General features: G+C 37.4%; 1 protein-coding gene and 1 non-coding gene across 5 annotated transcripts in view; one reads left to right on the top strand and one right to left on the bottom strand.

Moving 5' to 3' along the window:
* The window catches only part of PBX3 (PBX homeobox 3), a 230919-nt gene that overhangs the window by 183986 nt on the left and 24430 nt on the right, over positions 1 to 22503 (top strand). For all 4 annotated transcript variants that reach the window (XM_027104859.1, XM_027104856.1, XM_027104857.1 and 1 more), the window contains one exon: positions 1851 to 1986. In XM_027104859.1, coding sequence (XP_026960660.1) covers positions 1851 to 1986 — 136 coding nt within the window. The remainder of the gene's footprint in view (positions 1 to 1850; positions 1987 to 22503) is intronic.
* TRNAG-UCC (transfer RNA glycine (anticodon UCC)) lies at positions 5276 to 5348 on the bottom strand. The gene has a single exon. It is a non-coding gene; the product is annotated as a tRNA-Gly (tRNA).

Raw genomic sequence — 22503 nt, 5'->3', positions numbered from 1 at the left:
CCACTCATCAGACTGTGCCTTTTCAAAGTGCCCCAGGTCAGGGCTTTGTTTTTCTTGTCAAGCAATGCCTGACTCCTGCAAAAATGCTGATTGCTATTCTTGGTGTACTTCTCTTTCATCTGTCTTCCCTCACCACCTCCCCCATCCAGTTCATCATCAAATCCTGTTGATTTTAATTCCCAAATAGATCCTGAATCTATTCTTCATCCCTCAGGAAACAATGGTTTAACCTTCCAAAAAATTATTGAAATTAAGAAGTTTCAGGGCTCATAACTTGAGATGTTTTGATCAGACCGAGATTTCTTGCTCCCTTGACTCTCCCTGAATGTTGAAACATAGATCACATACTTAACCTGCCACATTAGTGACATCATTTTAACTAGAAGAATCTCATAGGGTATACACATTTACAACTGCCTACTGACGCTGTCTTTCCTGAGTATAGGATATCACAATTAAGATCATTAAGATTATTTGTAAGGCAATATTAAGAAAATTGTTTGGGGAAAGTGTTTTCCAGTTACTGGAGAATTTAATTTAAAGTGAAATCTGACAAATGCTAATTTTCAGGCTGGAATTCTTTAAAATCTTCAAAATAAAACCCAAATGTAAATGACATTTTTGCTATTTGAAATAAATTGTCAACAAATACTTGATCTTCTGACATTCTGCCACCCCCTCCCAGTAAAAACAAAGAATTAGTCCTCCCCTACTCTTTCCCTGTTAAGCAAACCATACCTCAGTCCAGGCAGTTGGCTGAAGCAGAAAAATCCAGAAATCCTTGATGTATTTTTTTTTCCTTACCTTCCTTCTCTGTCTTCCCCACCCACCCACCCCCCCATCCAATTTATTATCAAGTCCTATTGCTTTTGCCTTTCAAATTGACCTTGAATCTTTTTATTTCCATTATTCTCTCCCTATGCCAAGTTACCATCATCTCTCAGTTTGACCACTGTAGTTGTCTCCTTAAATATCTCTACATTTCCTTTCATCCCCTCCTTCAGCTATTCTCAGTAGTCAAAATAATCTTTTTAAAATGTAAAACTTAAAACCTTTAATACTTCCGATTGCACTTAAAATAAAATTCAGAAATCCATATGGGGTCCACTAAGCCTGTGTAATCTGGCCCTTGTCCATCCTTCCAGACTCATCTCACATATTCCCTGTTTTTACTGTGCTCCAGCCTCCTCTAGCACTTTGGACTTTCCGAGCTTTTTTCCTGTTTGAAGACCATTCCCTCTGCTCATTCCTCTTCCTTCTACTCTTTGTCTGACTAAGTTATACACATTCTCCAGGCCTCAGATTAAATGTCACTCTTCCAAGGAAACCTTTCCTGACTCCATAATCTGTGTTAGGTTTCCTTCTTAGACACTTTCATTATACATTATACTTTTCCTTCATGATACTGGACATGGTTACTGTAATTTATAATTATTAATTTCTGTGTTGCTTGTCTAATGTTTTTCTTTCCCCTAACTCTCTACTCTCTCTCTTAACCCTCTAATCCCCTGTGAGCTCCCTAATAGGCCTTCTCTGTTTTGTTCCAACTGGATCCTCACTGAGTATCTAGAACACATTAGATCCTCAATAAGTATTTGTTGAACAAATTAAAGGATGAAGTTAATTGTGCTTCACATTCTAGTATTTTTCTTAGTTATCCTACGTCTTCACGTGAGTTGGATAGTTCTTTGGAGGATGCAAAGAGTATAATTTACAACATCATGGTGATTAATTACACCCTAAGAATGTTTAAAAACAGAAAGCGAACTTTTTTGTGTGATCCTAAGTAGTACATCCCTCTTTGGTTAATGTTGATTATAACGACAATTCTCTTTTTGGTTCTTTCATAGACGAAAAAGGCGTAACTTCAGTAAACAGGCCACAGAAATCTTGAATGAATACTTTTACTCACACCTCAGCAACCCCTACCCCAGTGAAGAAGCCAAAGAGGAGCTGGCCAAGAAATGCAGCATCACAGTGTCACAGGTGCAACAGGACTCCATGGGTCTGTCTTGTTTCCCCGTTGATTATAGGAACCCTATTTCCTCTTCAGGGCATTCTTATCAAATTTCATATCCAAATGTTTCATCATCAAAGGAGATATAAAGAAAATATAGATATTTCCACATTTTTATGCGAGCTTTTAAAGCTTAGATAATTTCTTTTAATCCTAAATGTCAAGGAGTCTAGATAATCACCTGCTGCCCTAGTGGAAATCTATAGAAAAAACATAAACATGCCATGGGGAGAGACGTGGTTTTACACTTACGTGACTCTTCAGTATGGCATGTAGTTCTGCTTCCCTGATTTAGATGACTGGTCTAAGCTTCCACCAGTGAGAAAGCAATTTATTTGTTGCCAAAAGGAAATTTAATATAGCCCTATGGTGAAAGTTTGAGGAATTCACCAAGTCCTTTCCTGAAAACCATGCTATGATATTTGGGTCTCAAAGATTTCTTTGCTTTCTTGTTATCCATTAAATAGAAGAATTAAGTTCATGCCTATCCCCACTTTTTTTGTTTTTGTTGTTTTAAATGTCTGTTTGTAATAAATTGTGCCCCTGAAGTTAGCTGTCATCTTCTAACAAAAATACACTTAGTTTTAGGCAGATAGACTTGTATTTTAGATTGAGGGTTGGAAACAAATAATTAAACAAGCAACTGTACCTCCTTAAAAAATAAATATATCCTATTGGAATTAGCTCTAAAATATAATTTATTTAATACTCATATTGTTGTTTATAGATTGTCATTTGAATAACATTTCTTCATAGCATGCAAATGTGGTAGTCACCAACCAGTTCTTGGAGTGGCACTTAAGGAAAAGCTGACCCTTTCCAGAAATTTCAGTGGTCCCTAGAGGTCACATGACATAAATTTTAAAGTAGCCTCTAAATAAATACTCCTATATATTTGAAGTTCAAGATTCTAAAGATCCCCTTCACATTCCAGTGAAAGTTTCATATCAGTATTTTATTTTAATTTTATTTTAATTTATTTATTTTTATTGAAGTATAGTTGATTTACAATGTTGTGCCAGTCTCTGCTTTACAGCAAACTAACTCAGGTATACACAGACGTTCTTTTTTTTATATTCTTTTCCATTATGGTTTATCACAGGATATTGAATATAGTTCCCTGTGCTATATAGTAGGACCTTGCTGTTTATCCTTGCTACATATAATAGTTGACATCTGCTAATCCCAAACTCCCAGTCCTTCTCTCCCCCACCCACCTCCTCCTTGGCAACCACAAGTCTGTTCACTGTGTCTGTGAGTCTCTTTCTGTTTTGTAGATAGGTTCATTTGTGCCATATTTTAGATCCCACATATAAGTGATATCATATGGTATTTGTCTTTCTCTTTCTTTCTTTCTTTCTTTCTTTTTTTTTTTCAGTATTTATTTATTTATTTGGCTGCACCGGGTCTTCCTGGCGGCACTCAGGATCTTCATTGCCACAGGCAGGGTCTTCGTTGTGGTACTCGGGATCTTTTAGTTGCAGCACATGAACTCTTAGTTGCAGCATGTGGGCTCTAGTTCCCTGACCAGGGCTCGAGCCCGGGGCCCCCTGCATTGGGAGTGCAGAGTCTTAGCCACTGGACCACCAGGGAAGTCCCTGTCTTTCTCTTTCTGACTTACTTCACTTAGTATGATAATCTCTAGTTGCATCCACATTGCTGCAAATGGAATTATTTCATTCTTTTTTATGACTGAGGAGTATTCCATTGTATATATGTAGCACATCTTCTCTGTTCATTCGTCAATGGACATTTAGGTGATTTCCATGTTTTGGCTATTGTGAATAGTGCTGCTGTGAACATAGGGGTGTGTGTATATTTTTGAATTATGGTTTTGTCTGGGTATATGCCCAGGAGTGGGATTGCTGGATCATGTGGTAATTCTATTTTTAGTTTTCTGAGGAACCTCCACAATGTTTTCCATAGTAGCTGCATCATATCAGTATTTTAAGTCATTGTTATTTAAGGGAATATGGTCTGGGTTTGAGAAAATTTTTAGCTCTTATTTTGGCATTACTTTCCGTAGAACCTCCAGAGCAATCTTAGATTTATAATTAAGATTTCATTTAATAGTTATTGTCACTCCCTTATGATATAGTGGCATGCCTTGATTCCTTTTGCTCAGTTCGAAATGGAATATAATTGATTTGGGCTACCAGTTTATGAAGACATATACTATATAAAACATTACTACCACAAGCACCTACTACTGTATAGCACTGGGAACTATATTAAATATCTTGTAATAACCTATAATGGAAAAGAATCTGAAAAAGAACATATAAATCAACTGTACTTCAATTAATACAAAAACCATAGATCAGAAAAAAAAAATCACTATCTGGGCTATGTAGTACTCACTGCCACTTGAAATACTAAGGAACAGTATAATATGCTGGGTCAGATAGGGAAGATGAAATTTAAAGTATATTCACTTCAAGTGGATGTTTTCTGGTGTGAGCATTTCCCCTGAACATTAGTGAAAGCATTGGGCTTGTACTGAACACCAGCTGATGATGCCAAGTCTAGTTTTCCTCCTCTCACAAGAGCTCTCTGACTTAGAACTCAGATATTTGTGGGCCCAGTTTAAACTAAGGTGTTTCATGCTTCCGCTCCTTTTCTTGCTTTTCTTTTTTACTTCTATAACATATTCACCATTGGAGAATAACACAGATTATATACATTTTTTGAAAATCAATATAATCCTAGTTTTTCACTGGGTGTACTAGCATCTTGTGTGTGTGAAGTAGGATTTCTTAACACATGCTTGTGTAATGAGTGAGAGAAGTTTCCTTCTGACTATTCTGAACTAGGGAGGCTTTGCTGTACTTCTAAAATTGGCTAGGATCCCATTTACAGATTTTTAAAAAATAGTTAATTACTATGTTCATTTCACTGGTTTTCTATAGAAAAATAGCTTTGTTCGTTTTGGAAATATTTTAGTAATTGCTTGAGATAGAAATAATATAGACATAGACATATTTCTCTGTCTAAAAAGCAGACTTTATGACCTTCTTTTCTCCCAGATCAGCTTTTCAAGTGGAGAATTTCAGCAGTCAGTGGAAGATTCAATGTAAATTGTGACAATTTCCTCTCCTTTGTACCTTTTTAATGCTTAAAAATGTTATTTCCACTCAACCATTCCCTTTTCCCCCACATCTCTGACATGAAAGCAATAGTGAAAATTTTCACTATTGAAGACATCAGTTGCTAGCCTTTTTTATTTTTTGCCACACTGTGCAGCATGCGGGGTCTCAGTTCCCTGACCAGGGATCGAACCTGTGCCCCCTGCAGTGGAAGTGCAGAGTCCTAACCACTGGACCTCCAGGGAAGTCCAGTTGCTAGCCTTTTAAATTAGTATCTTTTTTTTGCTTTTTAATTTTATTTATTGATTTGAATTTTATTTTATTATTTTTCTACAGCAGGCTCTTATTAGTTATCCATTTTATACATATTGGTGTATATATGTAAATCCCAATCTCCCAGTTCATCCCACCACCACCACCACTACCCCTTTCCCCCCTTTAATTAGTATCCTTTTGTTTAAGTTGTTTAGAAGTGAAAGCAGAGAATATTCCAGACCTGACAGGTGAACTAATTTCTAAATAGAAAAAGCAGTGTTTTAAATATACATCATACTAAAATACAATAAAATTTAGAATTCAGAAGTTGTTCATGGGACTTCCCTGGTGGCGCAGTGGTTAAGAATCCACCTGCGAAAGCAGGGGACACAGGTTCGAGCCCTGGTCCAGGAAGATCCCACATGCTGCGGAGCAACTAAGCCTGTGCTACACGACTACTGAGCCTGCCCTCTAGAGCCCACGAGCCACAACTACTGAGCCCACGTGCCACAACTACTGAAGCCCACGTGCCTAGAGCCCATGCTCCGCAACAAGAGAAGCCACTGCAATGAGAAGCCTGCGCACCGCAACGAAGAACAGCCCCTGCTCGCCACTACTAGAGAAAGTCTGCATGCAGCGGAGACGCACTGCAGCCAAAAATAAATAAATAAATTTATTTTTTAAAAAAAGAAACTGCTGAGAAAAAGAATAATTAAAAAAAAAAAGTTGTTCCTATACAAAGCTAACTTTAAAATATTGAAACCTCGAGAGGAACCAAGATGGTGGAGTATAAGGATGTGCTCTCACTCCCTCTTGCGAGAACACCAGAATCACAGCTAGCTGCTGGACAATCATTGACAGGAAGACACTGCAACTCACCAAAAAAGATACTCCACATCCAAAGACAAAGGAGGAGCCATAATGAGATGGTAGGAGGGGTGCAATCACAGTAAAATCAAATCCCATAACTGCTGTGACTCACAGACTGGAGAACACTTGGACCACAGAAGTCCACCAACTGGACTGAAGGTTCTGAGCCCCACGTCAGGCGTCCCAACCTGGGGGTCTGGCAACGGGAGAAGGAATTCCTAGAGAAACAGACTTTGAAGCCTAGTGGAAATTGATTGCAGGACTTTGACAGGACTGGAAGAAACAGAGACTCCACTCTTGGAGGGCACACACAAAGTAGTGTGTGCATTGGGACCCAGGAGAAGGAGCAGTGACCCCAGGGGAGACTGAACCAGACCTACCTGCTAGTGTTGGAGGGTCTCCTGCAGAGGCAGGGGGTGGCTGTGTCTCACCTTGGGGACAAGGAAACTGGCAGCAGAAGTTCTGGGAGGTACTCCGTGGCGTGAGCCCTCTCAGAGTCTGTCATTAGCCTCACCAAAGAGCCCAGGTAGGCTCCAGTTTTGGGTTGCCTCAGGCCAAAAAACCAACAGGGAGGGTACCTAGCCCCACCCATCAACAGTCAAGCGGATTAAAGTTTTACTGAGCTCTGCCCACCAGAACAACAGTCAGCTCTACCCACCACCAGTCCCTCCCATCAGGAAACTTACACAAGCCTCTTAGATAGCTTCATCCACCAGAGGGCAGACAGAAGAAGCAAGAAGAGCTACAATCCTGCAGCCTGTGGAACAAAAACCACATTCACAGAAAGATAGACAAGATGAAAAGGCAAAGGGCTATGTACCAGATGAAGGAACAAGATAAAACCCCACAAAAACAACTAAATGAAGTGGAGATAGGCAACCTTCCAGAAAAAGAATTCAGAATAATGATAGTGAAGATGATCCAGGACCTCAGAAAAAGAAAGGAGGCAAAGATCGAGAAGATGCAAGAAATGTTTAACAAAGACCTAGAAGAATTAAAGAACAAACAAACAGAAATGAACAATACACTAACTGAAATGATAACTACACTAGAAGGAAACGATAGCAGAATAATTGAGGCAGAAGAACGGATAAGTGACCTGGAAGACAGAATGGTGGAATTCACTGCTGTGGAACAGAATAAAGAAAAAAGAATGAAAAGAAATGAAGACAGCCTAAGAGACCCATGGGACATTAAACGCAACAACATTCGTATTATAGGGGTCCCAGAAGGAGAAGAGAGAGAGAAAGGACCAGAGAAAATATTGGAAGACGTTATAGTCGAAAACTTCCCTAACATTGGAAAGGAAATAGCCACCCAAGTCCAGGAAGTGCAGGGAGTCCCATACAGGATAATCCCAAGGAGAAACACGCCGAGACACATACTAATCAATTTGGCAAAAATTAAAGACAAAGAAAAATTATTGAAAGCAGCAAGGGAAAAATGACAAATAACATACAAGGGAACTCCCATAAGGTTAACAGGTGATTTCTCAGCAGAAACTCTACAAGCCAGAAGGGAATGGCATGATATACTTAAAGTGATGAAAGGGAAGAACCTACAACCAAGATTACTCTACCCGGCAAGGATCTCTTTCGGATTGGATGGAGAAATCAAAAGCTTTACAGACAAACCAAAGCTCAGAGAATTCAGCACCACCAAACGAGCTCTACAACAAATGCTAAAGGAACTTCTCTAAGTGGGAAACACAAGAGAAGAAAAGAACCTATGAAAACAAACCCAAAACAATTAAGAAAATAGTCATAGGAACATACATACCAATAATTACCTTAAACGTGAATGGATTAAATACTCCAACCAAAAGACACAGGCTTGCTGAATGGATACAAAAACAAGACCCATATATATGCTGTCTGCAAGAGACCCACTTCAGACCTAGAGACACATACATACTAAAAGAGAGGGGATGGAAAAAGATATTCCATGCAAATGGAAATCTAAAGAAAGCTGGAGTAGCAATACTCATATCAGATAAAATAGACTTTAAAATAAAGAATGTTATAAGAGACAAGGAAGGACACTACATAATGATCAAGGGATCAATCCAAGAAGAAGATATAACAATTGTAAATATATATGCACCCAACATAGGAGCACCTCAATACATAAAGCAACTGCTAACAGCTGTAAAAGAGGAAATCGACAGTAACACAATAATAGTGGGGGACTTTAACACCTCACACCAGTGGACAGATCATCCAAAATGAAAATAAATAAGGAAACAGAAGCTTTAAGTGACACAATAGACCAGATAGGTTTAATTGATATTTATAGCACATTCCATCCAAAAACAGCAGATTACACTTTCTTCTCAAGTGCGCACAGAACATTCTCCAGGATAGATCACACCTTGGGTCACAAATCAAGCCTCAGTAAATTTAAGAAAATTGAAATCATATTAAGCATCTTTTCTGACCACAATGCAATGAGATTAGAAATGAATTACAGGGAAAAGAACGTAAAAAACACAAACACATGGAGCCTAAACAATACGTTACTAAATAACCAAGAGATCACTGAAGAAATCAAAGAGGAAATCAAAAACTACCTAGAGACAAATGACAGTGAAAACACGACGATCCAAAACCTATGGGATACAGCAATAGCGGTTCTAAGAGGGAAGTTTATAGCAATACAAGCCTACCTCAAGAAGCAAGAAAAATCTCAAATAAACAATCTAACCTTACACCTAAAGGAACTAGAGAAAGAAGGACAAACAAAACCCAAAGTTAGCAGAAGGAAAGAAATCATAAAGATCAAAGCAGAAATAAATGAAATAGAAACAAAGAAAACAATAGCAAAATCAATAAAACTAAACGCTGGTTCTTTGAGAAGATAAACAAAATTGACAAACCATTAGCCAGACTCATCAAGAAAAAGAAGCAGAGGACTCAAATCAATAAAATTAGAAATGAAAAAGGAGAAGTTACAACAGACACAGCAGAAATACAAAGCATCCTAAGAGACTACTACAAGCAACTCTATGCCAGTAAAATGGACAACCTGGAAGAAATGGACAAATTCTTAGAAATGCACAACCTGCCAAGACTGAATCAGGAAGAAATAGAAAATAGAAATAGAAAATAGGAACAGACCAATCACAAGTAATGAAATTGAAACTGTGATTAAAAATCTTCCAACAAACAGAAGTCCTGGACCAGATGGCTTCACAGGTGAATTCTATCAAACATTTAGAGAAGAGCTTACACCCATCCTTCTCAAACTCTTCCAAATAATTGCAGAGGAAGGGACACTCTCAAACTCATTGTATGAGGCCACCATCACCCTGATACCCAAACCAGACAAAGGTACTACAAAAAAAGAAAATTACGGACCAATATCACTGATGAATATAGATGCAAAAATCCTCAACAAAATAGTAGCAAACAGAATCCAACAACACATTGAAAAGATTATACACCACGATCAAGTGGGATTTATCCCAGGGATGCAAGGATTCTTCAGTATATGCAAATCAATCAATGTGATACTCCATATTAACAAATTGAAGAAGAAAAACCACACGATCATCTCAATAGATGCAGAAGAAGCTTTTGACAAAATTCAACACCCATTTATGATAAAAACTCTCCAGAAAGTGGGCATAGAGGGAACCTACCTCAACATAATAAAGGCCATATATGACAAACTTACAGCAAACATCATTCTCAATGGTGAAAAACTGAAAGCATTTCCTCTAAGATTGGGAACAAGACAAGGATGTCCATTCTCACCACTATTATTCAACATAGTTTTGGAAGTCCTAGCTACGGCAATCAGAGAAGAAAAAGAAATATAAGGAATCCAAATTGGAAAAGAAGAAGTAAAACTGTCACTGTTTGCAGATGACATGATACTATACATAGAGAATCCTAAAAATGCCACCAGAAAACTACTAGAGCTAATCAATGAATTTGGTAAAGTTGCATGATACAAAACTAATGCACTGAAATCTCTTGCATTCCTATACACTAATGATGAAAAATCTGAAAGAGAAATTATGGAGACACTCCCATTTACCATTGCAACAAAAAGAATAAAATACCTAGGAACAAACCTACCTAGGGAGACAAAAGACGTGTATGCAGAAAACTCTAAGACACTGATGAAAGACATTAAAGATGATACCAACAGATGGAGAGATATACCATGTTCTTGGATTGGAAGAATCAACATTGTGAAAATGACTATACTACCCAAAGCAATCTACAGATTCAATGCAATCCCTATCAAATTACCAATGGCATTTTTTATGGAACTAAAACAAAAAATCATAAAATTTGTATGGAGACACAAAAGACCCTGTATAGCCTAAGCCGTCTTGAGGGAAATAAATGGAGCTGGAGGAATCAGACTCCCTGACTTCAGACTATACTACAGAGCTACAGTAATCAAGACAATATGGTACTGGCACAAAAACAGAAAAATAGATCAATGGAACAAGATATAAAGCCCAGAGATAAACCCACGCACCTATGGTCAACTAATCTATGACAAAGGAGGCAAGGATATACAATGGAGAAAAGACAGTCTCTTCAATAAGTGGTGCTGGGAAAACTGGACAGCTACATGTAAAAGAATGAAATTAGAACACTCTCTAGCACCAAACACAAAAATAAACTCAAAATGGATTCGAGACGTAAATGTAAGGCCAGACACTATAAAACTCTTAGAGGAAAACATAGGAAGAACACTCTTCATAAATTACAGCAAGATCTTTTTTGATCTACCTCCTAGAGTAATGGAAATAAAAACAAAAATATACATATGGGACCTAATGAAACTTAAAAGCTTTTCACAGAAAGGAAACCATAAAGAAGATGAAAAGACAAGCTCAGAACAGGAGAAAATATTTGCAGATGAATCAATGGACAAAGTATTAATCTCCAATATATATAAACAGCTCATGCAGCTCAATATTAAAGAAACAAACAACCCAATCCAAAAATGGGCAAAAGACCTAAATAGACATTTCTCCAAAGAAGACATATAGATGGCCGAGAAGCACATGAAAAGCTGCTGAACATCACTAATTATTAGAGAAATGCAAATCAAAACTACAATGAGGTGTCACCTCGCACTAGTTAGAATGGGCATCATCAGAAAATCTACAAACAACAAATGCTGGAGAGGGTGTGGAGAAAAGGGAACCCTCTTGCAATGTTGATGGGAATGTAAATTGATACAGCCTCTCTGGAGAACAGTATGTAAGTTCCTTAAAAAACTAAAAATAGAATTACCATATGATCCAGCAATCCCACTACTGGGCATATACCCAGAGAAAACCGTAATTCAAAAAGACACGTGCACCCCAGTGTTCATTGCAGCACTGTTTACAATAGCCAGGTCATGGAAGGAACCCAAATGCCCATCGACAGACAAATGGATAAAGAAGATATGGTACATATATACAATGGAATATTACTCAGCCATAAAAAGGAAGGAAATTACGTCATTTGTAGAGACGTGGATGGATCTAGACACTGTCATACAGAGTGAAGTAAGTCAGAAAGAGAAAAACAAATATCGTATACTATTGCATGTATGTGGAACCTAGAAAAATGGTACAGATGAAATGGTTTGCAGAGCAGAAGTTGAGACAGAGATGTAGAGAACAAATGTATGGACACCAAGAGGGGAAAACCACAGCGGGGTGGGAATGGTGGTGTGCTGAATTGGGTGATTGGAATTGACATGTATACACCAATGTGTATAAAATTGATGACTAATAACATGCTGTATAAAAAAATAAATAAAATAATATTCAAAAATAAAAGAAAAACATTACCAAGGACAACAAAGCAGGGAAGTAAAAGCATCTCTCCTTGAAAAAAAAATTGAAACCCACTGATAACAGGCAACTAGAGCAATACTATTTTTGCTAGATTTAAAGTATACGAATTTGATTTATTCTTTATTGCTTGAAGTACTTAAAATACTGTTTAAAATACTTAATAATTAGGAATAAGTAAGGAATTTTCAGAAGAAAATGTTAGGAAGTATCTTTAGTAGTTTGAGAATAGTCTTTATAAAAACAAAATGTGTAAACAACAAAGGAAAAGGCTGATAAATTCAGTGGTAGGACATTTATCAAAGTACTTAATAAAGACTGTGAAACATCAACATGATACAACCATTTTAGTAAAGATTGGATCAGACAAGAATTATCAATAGAGGGACTTCTCTGGTTGCGCAGTGGTTAAGAATCCTCCTGCCAATGCAAGGACACGGGTTTGATCCCTGGTCTGGGAAGATCCCACGTGCTGCAGAGCAACTAAGCCTGTATGCCACAACTACTGAGCCTGTATGCCACAACTACTGAAGCCCACACGCCTAGACCCATGCTCTGCATGAGGAATAGCCCCCGTTCGACGCAACTAGAGAAAGCCTGTGTGCAGCAATGAAGACCAAACGCAGCCATAAATCAATCAATCAATCAATAAATAAAACACTAAGAGTTGTTTCATATTTTTTTAAAAAGAATTATCAATAGATATTAAATCTAGGAGGATATCTGTATGAAGAACATGGTCTTAAAGTATCTCTCCGTAGGCCCTTTATTTGTTGCAAGGGATACTTTTTTAGAAAGGCAATTATAGAGTGGAGAAATGGAATAAAACCCTGACCAGGTGATTAGATGATTTTAATGATTAGATGATTCATCACCAAAGAGGGGCAAATGGACATTGTGTGTAGTATTTTGCCCTGGAATGTAACCTGAATGTAATCACTAGAAAACATCAGACAAACCCATAATGAGGAATGTTCTATTAGGAAGAAAACGTGGGGAGGGAGCAGTATTCTTTACAAATGTCAAAGAAAGGCCATGGAAATGTTCTAGATTAAAAGAGGCAAAAGACAAATGACATGTAAATGCAATGATCAACCCTAGACTGGATCCTCTCCTGGAGGGAAGAATGCCATAAAAGAATTATTGGCTTAAATTTACTAAAGTAAATTGTAATTTTTAATTGTACTGTGGTTATATAAGAGAATATCTCTAGTCCTAAGAAACACACACTGACTTACTTAGGGGTAAAGGGCCATGGTGTATATAATTTACCCTCAAATCGTTCAGGAAAAGAAAGTGTGTTTATATATGTTTGTGTGTGTGTATGTGTGTATATGTGTATATATAAACACATACATACAAACATACACACACACACAGAGCAAGTGCGTGTGTTTGAGTGCACAAAAATGCTAAAATGAATGGGGCAAAATGTTAGTAACAGGTGAATCTGGGTAAAGGGCACACTTACATGTTCTTTACACTATTTTTATTCTTGCAACTTTTTTTGCAAGTTTGAAATTATTTCAGATAAAATCTTTTTAAAATGTGAAGACAGGCCACAAACTGTAAGAAGATATTTGTAAGTTTATAAGCAAGAGAATTAAAATGTAAAATATATAGGGAACTCCTATAAATTAATAAGAAAAAGACAAAACCCATTTGAAAAATAGGCAAAAACACAAACAAGAATTTCATAGAAGAAGAAATATAAATGGTCAATTATATGAAAAGATCCTTCTTATTAGTTATCAGGAAAATGTGATTTTAAAACTACAATAAAATAACATTTACATTTACTGGTTTGGCAAAAAATCCTAAGACTGAGCATACAAACTCTACACATTGTTGGTAAGAATATTATACAGCAGCAGGAACCCTTAAATATCATTGGTAGGAATGTAAATTGGTATAGCCACTTTGGAAAACTTTTGGCATTATCTTATAAATTTGAATATACACATATCATCCAATCCATGATTTCAGATGAAATTGCCCTAGGAAATTGCCCTAGGAAACCTCTCGTCTGTGTATATTAGGAGACATGTAAAAGCATTCATAGTAACACCGTTTGAAATGGCAAAAAACTTGATATAAGCGAGTTTTCCAGTTTATTGACTGGAGAAGTGGATAAATCCATTGTGGTATAATTCTACAATGGATTACTATATAGCAGTGAAAAAAGAATGATCAACAGCTACACACATCAATTTGTGTGAGTTCTAATATTGAGTGAAAAATGCCAATTTTTCAGAATGCAGAATATATATAGTATGATATCATTTTCATAAAGTTAAAAACCAAGCAAACAGCATATTATTTAGGGGACACATATATATGGTTAAATATAAAGAAACAAAGGGAATGATAAAAAAAATAGTTAATTAGAATGGGATTAGAAAGAGATATTCAAGGAGTTTTAGTGGTATTTTTGGTAGTTTATTTATTAAGTTGAGTGGAGGATTTACAGAGGTTAATTTAATTTTTATGCATTATAAACCTACATATATAAGCCTAGGAAGTCATACGTGAATTATTAAATCTAAATAAGAGAAGTTTTTAAAGAATAATTCCATTCATTTGTTAACAAAAAATTTATTGTAATACCTATTATGTGTCAGATACTGTGCTAGGGATGGAAGAGACATCTGTGAACTTAACAGGCTGAACTCCCTGCCATACCTGATAGAATTGTGTACATCTCTCACCAAAAGATATATATAAGAATATCCTTAGCAACAGTATAATAGCCAAACTAGAAACAATGGAAAGGTCCATCAATAGGAAAATGGATAAATAAAAGTGGCATATTTATATGTATTTGGAATATTATGTAGCAATGAGAATGAATGAACTAGACTATATGCAATTACGTAATGCCAAGTGAAAGAAGTCAAGCACTTAGCATATAATTTCATTTATTCCAAAGTTCAAAAACAGGCCAAATTAATCTTAGTGTTAAAAGTCAGGATAGTGGTTTCACTTGAGAGAACAGTGATTGCAAAGGGGAACGTTTCTCAACCTAAATGATGATTTGATGGGTGTGCTCACTTTATGGAAATTCATCAGGCCCTGTAGTCATGATATATGTCCCTTTTTTGTATATATAGTTTTCATTTGACTAAAAAGTTACTTACTTACATAACAACAACAGACTTGCCCTTATGGAGCTTAGATTTTCCTGGGATGATACAAACAGGTAATGTACGTAAATGTTAAATTAGAAAGGGATAGGCGTTATGGAGAGAAATAAAGGAGGGAAGGAGAGCAGTGAGGTAAAGGTTGTAATTTTCAATAGGGTTGTAAAGAAAACCCCTCCTGAGAAAATATCTTTTGGTAAAGATTGAAAAAGATGAATGATCAAGCCATGTGGCTAATAGGTGAAGAACATTCCAGGCAGAGGGAACAGTAAGTGCAAAGACCCTGAGGTAAAAGTAACCTGAGCAAATGGGGGATGTGGTAGGAAATGAAGTCAAAGGGACTGTGAGGTCCAAGTGGTACAGGGGCCTTATAGACCATGGTAATGACTTGGCCTTTTACTCTAAGTGAGATGGAAAACGAAGGAGTGATATGATCTGACTTAAGTTTTAACAGGCTCACCGTGGTAACTGTATTGACAATAGACCATGGGCGGCAAGGGGAAGCAGAGACACTAGTTATGATGCCACTGCAATAATCCAGGCAGAAGATGATGGTGGCTTGGACCAGGATGATAGTAGTAGAGGCCATGGGAGGTGGCTGCATTCCAGATAATTGTGAAGGTACAGCTGAGGGTTTACTGATAGGATGACTCTAACATTTTTGGCCTGAGCAGCAGAAGTATGGAGTTGTCATTAAGTGTGTTGGGCAAGGATTTGGGAGGAACAGGTTTTGGGGGGAAGATCAGGAGTTTGGTTTTGGACATATTAAGTTAATATATATTATAGGTTTTTTAGGTTCACTATATAAATAGGAACAGGTAAGTGAAAATTTTACAATTTATTTTAGTCTTATGTTAATTTGTGTTAATATATTATAAATATAAATATCCTTAACATAGATTTGCAGACTGAACTTAGAATTTGAAATCTTTGATTTCTTAAGGGTTAGTGTGATTTAGTAAGCTGGAGTTCCCCTTTTACATAACACCGTAGAAAGTCACAAAAAAAGAAATTATTTCAAATGTCATAAGCACTGAGAATCATACTTAAATTGCCATATATTCTTTTAAAAATATATTTATTTACTTTATTTAGGCTGCGTGGGGGGTCTTTGTTGCGGCATGCGGGATCTTTAGTTGCAGCATGTGGGCTCTTTTTAGTTGTGGCATGCAGGATCTAGTTCCCTGACCAGGAATCGAACCTGGGCCCCCTGCATTGAGAGTGCAGAGCCTACCAGTGGACCACCAGAGAAGTCCCTGTCATATATTCTTAATCAGTGGGACAGATATTGATATGCTTTTACTTTTCGGAATAGAGCTAACTTTCATTGGTTATTCAAGTTAGTGAGTCAAAAAACTCCATTGTTCTCCTGATTCCAATTTTGAATTTAAATAACTCGGGCCCTACTTTCCCTGCTAGGTGTTTTTAGAATGAAAAATGTTAACTTATTCTTCATTGCTACTGTAATTGAAGTGTATTGTAAAGGAAAGATTGATTTTCTTTTTTAGCAGATGAGAACCTGAAATAATAGAGTGGTTAATCGGCAGCATTAAGATTCATTCATACATTCATACATTCATCCAACTAACATATATTAGAGCTTTTAAAGTGGTGCATAAGACCCACTTTCATAACAGTCTAATGTGGAGAAAATTATATAACACAGATGCAGAGACATGTTCAGAGAAGTTAAGTGATTTGACAATGGTCGCAAGTCTCCGTGAGTGGGAGAGCTAGAGGTTCTTAGGGGTTCTTTTTTTTTTTTTTAATAAATATTCATTTATTAATTTTTGATTGCGTTGAGTCTTTGTTGCCGCGCGCGGGCTTTCTCTAGTTGCAGCGAGCGGGGGCTACTCTTCGTCGTGATGCATAGGTTTCTCACTGCGATGGCTTCTTTTGTTGTTGAGCACGGGCTCTAGGCACGCGGGCTTCAGTAGTTGTGGTGCACAGGCTCAGTAGTTGTGGCTCATGGGCTCTAGAGTGCAGGCTCAGTAGTTGTGGTGCATGGGCTTAGTTGCTCTGTGGCATGTGAGATCTTCCTGGACCAGGGCTCAAACCCATGTCCCCTACGTTGGCAGGTGGATTCTTAACCACTGCACCACCAGGGAAGTCCCTTACATAGAGGTTCTTGATAAAAAGGAATAAAATCGATTTTTACTTTTTTTCCTGCAAGAGGCAATGTGATTCCTCTGTCTCTGGAGCCCTGGCTCAGGGTCCTGGTTTGTGAGGTACAGGCTGGGCTTATATCACTAAGGCTGCATCATTTCCCCGTAAGCTACTTTAGAGACTCCAGGCTAGTTAGTAGTCTGAGGTCTCCTTACTCATTAAACTACTTATTCCAAAGCAGTGAATATTCAGTAAGCTAATTAAAATTTGTAAGTAAGATTTCCTTATTAAAAAAATCTATTAAAATAAGAAGAAGCCTGTTAAAATAATAATTAGAGCAGGAAAAAAAAGATGACTATCAAATTACAGTATCTTTTACAGCTATCCATAAAAGCCTTTTCAGTTACTTTGGCAGTAGATAGAAGGCAGAAGTGGATTTCTACTGTAAGTATGCAACTGGTGCACTGGAGACAAGTTGAAGGACAATGGCAGCTATTTTGTTGAAGTGATTCTTTCACACTGTCTTAAAAGAAGGCTGCAGACCCTCTGTTCTGTAAAGTCTCTGAGTGTGTGTCCTAGTGGAGCTGCGACATCATTAAACAGTGTGCAAAGAACAAAGGAGCAGGTTGTAAAAAGATGAGAGCTTTGAGGATATCGTAACACACGTACAGATAAGGCATATCTGCAAGATTTAAAGAAAACGGGAAGCCGCTGATTTTTTTGTTGTTGTTGTCCTCCTCTATAAACAATCAGCACCATGATTAGCTTGGTGCCTAAAGCTTGCTCCAGGGATGTCAGGTGTTATATTTATTTTAGGGAACCTTTTTTGAGGGCGTCTCTAATACTCGTTGGATGTGATACCCAACTAAGGATAGAAAGACTATTTCCAGATTAGATGTAGTGTTTTTTGAGTTTTCCTGTCAAGAAGAAGCCATATCAGAATCATGGTCCCTCAGGTTTTTGTCCCGTTCACCTCCTTGTCTGTTCTTTCCCTTTGAGTATTCCTGTCAGCCTCTCCTCCTGCCTGTCCGTCATCATTGCATCTCACCTTTCCATTTCTTCACTTCTGTGGTCAGACCAACAGGCCAATATATCAGTCAATTCCAGCAGAAAACAGATGGGACACTCAAATTAAAATAATTTGTGGAGAGTTTAATAAAGCGACTATTTACAGAAGTGGGGGCAGAGTGTAGGGAAACCACAAAGGATAATGCTGGTACTGCTTGGTTCTGTTATTACCACTTGGCCTGAAGAGATAAGGAAAATTATCAGAACCCAACCAAGACATAGAAGCTGTGTGGAGGCCAGTAACTGAGACCTTAAGTAAATGCAGTATTACAGTGAGGAAATCAGGGGAACAAATACTCTGACCTTGCTTTCGTCTCTTCTCATCTCCTACCAGTGACTTCCTTTGTCCAGAAGCCCGAGGGCATATAGGTCAGCCTCTTGGGGCCCAGAGCAGAGTGAGAGTAGGTAGGGAGGAGTGAAAAGAGGAAATACAGTGTAGCCCGAAGGGCAAAGACATCTGATCAGAACCAGCTCTGAGTTCAAGCCTCCTGGCTTCCCACTTATTTCGATTCTGTGGTATTCCCACCCAGGAGATCTGGCATTCTCCAGAGATGCTCTTGGACTTCCTTTGTTCTTGTCTTTTGGCTTCTCTTCTCCTTTCTTCTGTCAGCTTATGTGGAGAGCATATTACTTTTCTAAAACAAGTATGGATTTTGAAAGTAGAAGCTACATACAGTAAAAGTAAGTTAATTTGATCCATCCAAAGGTACTTACCAGGACTTGGGGCTGTTTTCCTAATCCACTCAACAGGCACTGAGTGCCTACTTTGACTAGACACTGTGTTTGGCACTATGGCAAAGAAAGGTGAATGAGATAAGGTTCTTTTCCCCGAGAAATGTCAAATTTCTTGAGGGAGACAGACAAATGTGTTGTTGACAGGATACCAGAATTGTCCGGGGGACTGTACTGGTGCATATGGGTGCCATCTTGGAATATGGTATCAGGAGGGGTTTACTGAGGATTAGGAAAGTACCCCCAACTGAATAGCTCTGTGACCTTGGGCAAGTCATTTAACCTTACTGTGCTTCATTTCCTCATATGTATAATTTGAATAAAAATAGCATGTACCTCATAAAGTTATGGGAGTTTCAGTAAGAAGATATATGTAAATCACCTAGGAGAGTGCTTATCTAAGAATAAGAAAAAATATAATAATAGTTATTATTTTGCTGTTTCTCCTGCCTGGGATGGTCTAATCCTATACCCCCTAAACATATGTGTAAATATTTTATTAATTACTACTCTTTCAAAGCTCACTTCAAATATCAATTCCTCAAGAAAGCTTTCCTTGAACTTCCAGTTGATATCCTCCATTATATATTCTCACAGCTTCTCATACTTTTCCTTGATAACACTTACCACAATTATAACTAAATAATGAATTGTTTAATGTTGTTCCTCTGATAGATGGTGAATTCCCCGTTGATTGGGACTGTGGTCTTATTCAGCACTATATCCTGAATGTCTAGCAGATGTACAACACATAGACACTCAATGAGTATTTGTTGAAGAAATGACTTAGATAGAAAGTCACGCTGGAGCCTGATTGGGGAAGGTCTGCAATTATGATGTTTAGATGTTTAGATGTCTATAATTATGCCTACAGTTATGAGGCTGAACAGTTTAGATGTCTGTTTTGCATTAACTAATTAATTATACAACAGTCATTCAATGAGTGATTTCTGGTCACTGTGCTACATATAACAGTGACTACAATAGAGGTTCTGTCCTCGTGGGCTTACATTCTAATGAGGAGAGAAGGATAATTTATATATATATGTATATATATACACATACATAAAAAACTATATATGTTCTATATCTTATATTTTAATTATAAATAATAACATATATATATATATTAAATGTCATATGGTAATAAGTGCTATGAAATAAAATAAGGGCAATACAGATTTCTGGGTTTGGGTGATGTGAGCAGATTTATGAAAGAGAAATTAGCACCAATGTGTAAGGTCAATTTGAAGGGGAAAACACTAGAATAAGAGCGACTACATAGGAGATTAGTAGCATAGTTTAGGAAAGAGGTGGTGAATATTCAAATTAAGCCACTGAAAGTAGAAAATGGGGATGGATTTTAAAAGTATTTTGGAGATAGGACTGATATTTTGGAGATTGGGTTAACAATTGGATATGGATGCGAGAAGGAAAGAGTAATAAAAGATAGTGGAGGCTTTTAACCTAGATAATTGAAGACGGCGATATTATTAGCGGATATAGGAAACACATAAGGAAATGCTGGGAGCTTTTCTTTTTTCTCTTTTCCTCTCTTTAATTTTTTTGTTTTGTTTTGTTTCTTTATAGGAAATGCTGGTTTGATGGAGGGGAGATTAAAGATTTGTGGTAGTTAAGCCAGATTTGCATTACCATCAGGATCCCAGTTGGGAAGTGTTCAGTTTGGAAATATAACTTAGGAGAAAGGTCAAGTTTAAAGATTTAGCTTGAGAGTCATTCACTTAAATTCATAGTTGAAGGGATGATGTTGCTCAGGAAATCTGCAGGTAAAAAGAAAATAAGGCCAGGGGTAATGACTTTTCCATGGGTTGTTTGTCAATTCTGAGAGGTTAAGCTGTGCTTTTGACAACTTTGGAGGGCTGAGAAGGCAAGAATTGGTGTCTAGGTATCTAGGACTTATCAAGGAAGGATACCTTGTTTCCCTGCTTTGTGTTAGGATTTATACTGATACTATCAGAGCTACATCCTAGTAGTAGGGGTGCACTGGAAGTACATAGACCCTTGCAGAAACTGTAATTCTGTTTCAGAATACCTCAGTCCTTGAATTGGATTGCTAGTCCTCAAAGGTGCCTGGACAAAGCAAATATATATTTTTTGTGTGTGTGGAGAAAGATAGCATCATTCTAGGCTTCAAGTTGTTTCTATAAACAAAGCAAATAAAACATTGGGGACACAATCAGAAAAAAAACAAACAGACCTACGAAAAGACATAACAATATATACTGAAACCAGAAGAAATGACAGACAATAGGAACAGATCCACAGAACTCTAGAAAATAAAAGGATCTGATATGGACTGTAAAATAGTATCATTATATATATATATCTCCAAGGAAATAAGCAAACCAGAGAATTTTGTCAGAGAACTGGAAACCATAAAAAAGCTCGTATGGAAATATTAGAACCAAAAATTCAATAACCAAAATTAAGAATTCAGTGCATGGGTTTTATAGCAGGTTAAACATAGCTGAAGAGAGAATTAGTGAACTGGAAGATGGGTCATAAGAAAATAAACATGCTGAAGAATGGAGAGACAATAGGATAGAAAATAAGGAGAGAGAGTAAGGGACATTGAGGATACAGTAAGAAGTCTAATAATGTAATTGTAGTCCCAGAAGCAAACATAATAGTGGGTCAAAAGCAATATTTGAAATGTAAAGGCTGATACCTTTCCAAAACTGATGGAAGACTCTAAGCCCTAGATTTATGAAAAGGTACAGTCCCAAAAGAATATAGATAAATAGGAATCCACAGTGAACACGGTCAAAACAAAAGCAACCAGAGAGTAAAATAAGAGTGGCCTCAGAGGAGTAGCAATTAGGCTGACCACTGATTTCTTTTCTTTTTTTTTTTTAACATCTTTATTGGAGTATAATTGCTTTACAATGGTGTGTTAGTTACTGCTTTATAACAAAGTGAATCAGATATACATATACATATATCCCCATATCTCCTCCCTCTTGCGTCTCCCTCCCACCCTCCCTATCCCACCCCTCTAGGTGGTCACAAAGCTCCGAGCTGATCTTCCTGTGCCATGCGGCTGCTTCCCACTAGCTATCTATTTTACATCTGGTAGTATATATAAGTCCATGCACTCTCTCACTTTGTTCCAGCTTACCCTTTCCCCTCCCCGTGTCCTCAAGTCCATTCTCTACATCTGCGTCTTTACTCCTGTCTTGCCCCTAGGTTCTTCAGAACCATTTTTTTTTATTCCATATATATGTGTTAGCATACGGTATTTATTTTTCTTTTTCTGACTTACTTCACTCTGTGTGACAGACTCTAGGTCCATATACCTCACGACAAATAACTCAATTTCGTTTCTGTTTATGGCTGAGTCATATTCCATTGTATATATGTGCCACATCTTCTTTATCCATTCATCTGTCGATGGAC

The sequence above is a fragment of the Aethalodelphis obliquidens genome, unplaced genomic scaffold, assembly GCF_003676395.1.
Source record: "Aethalodelphis obliquidens isolate GAN/ISIS:26980383/991018 unplaced genomic scaffold, ASM367639v1 scaffold7, whole genome shotgun sequence".
Taxonomy (NCBI): Eukaryota; Metazoa; Chordata; class Mammalia; order Artiodactyla; family Delphinidae; genus Aethalodelphis; species Aethalodelphis obliquidens.
The sequence above is the reverse complement of the archived record's forward strand: the minus strand, read 5'-3'. Positions and strand labels throughout refer to the sequence as shown.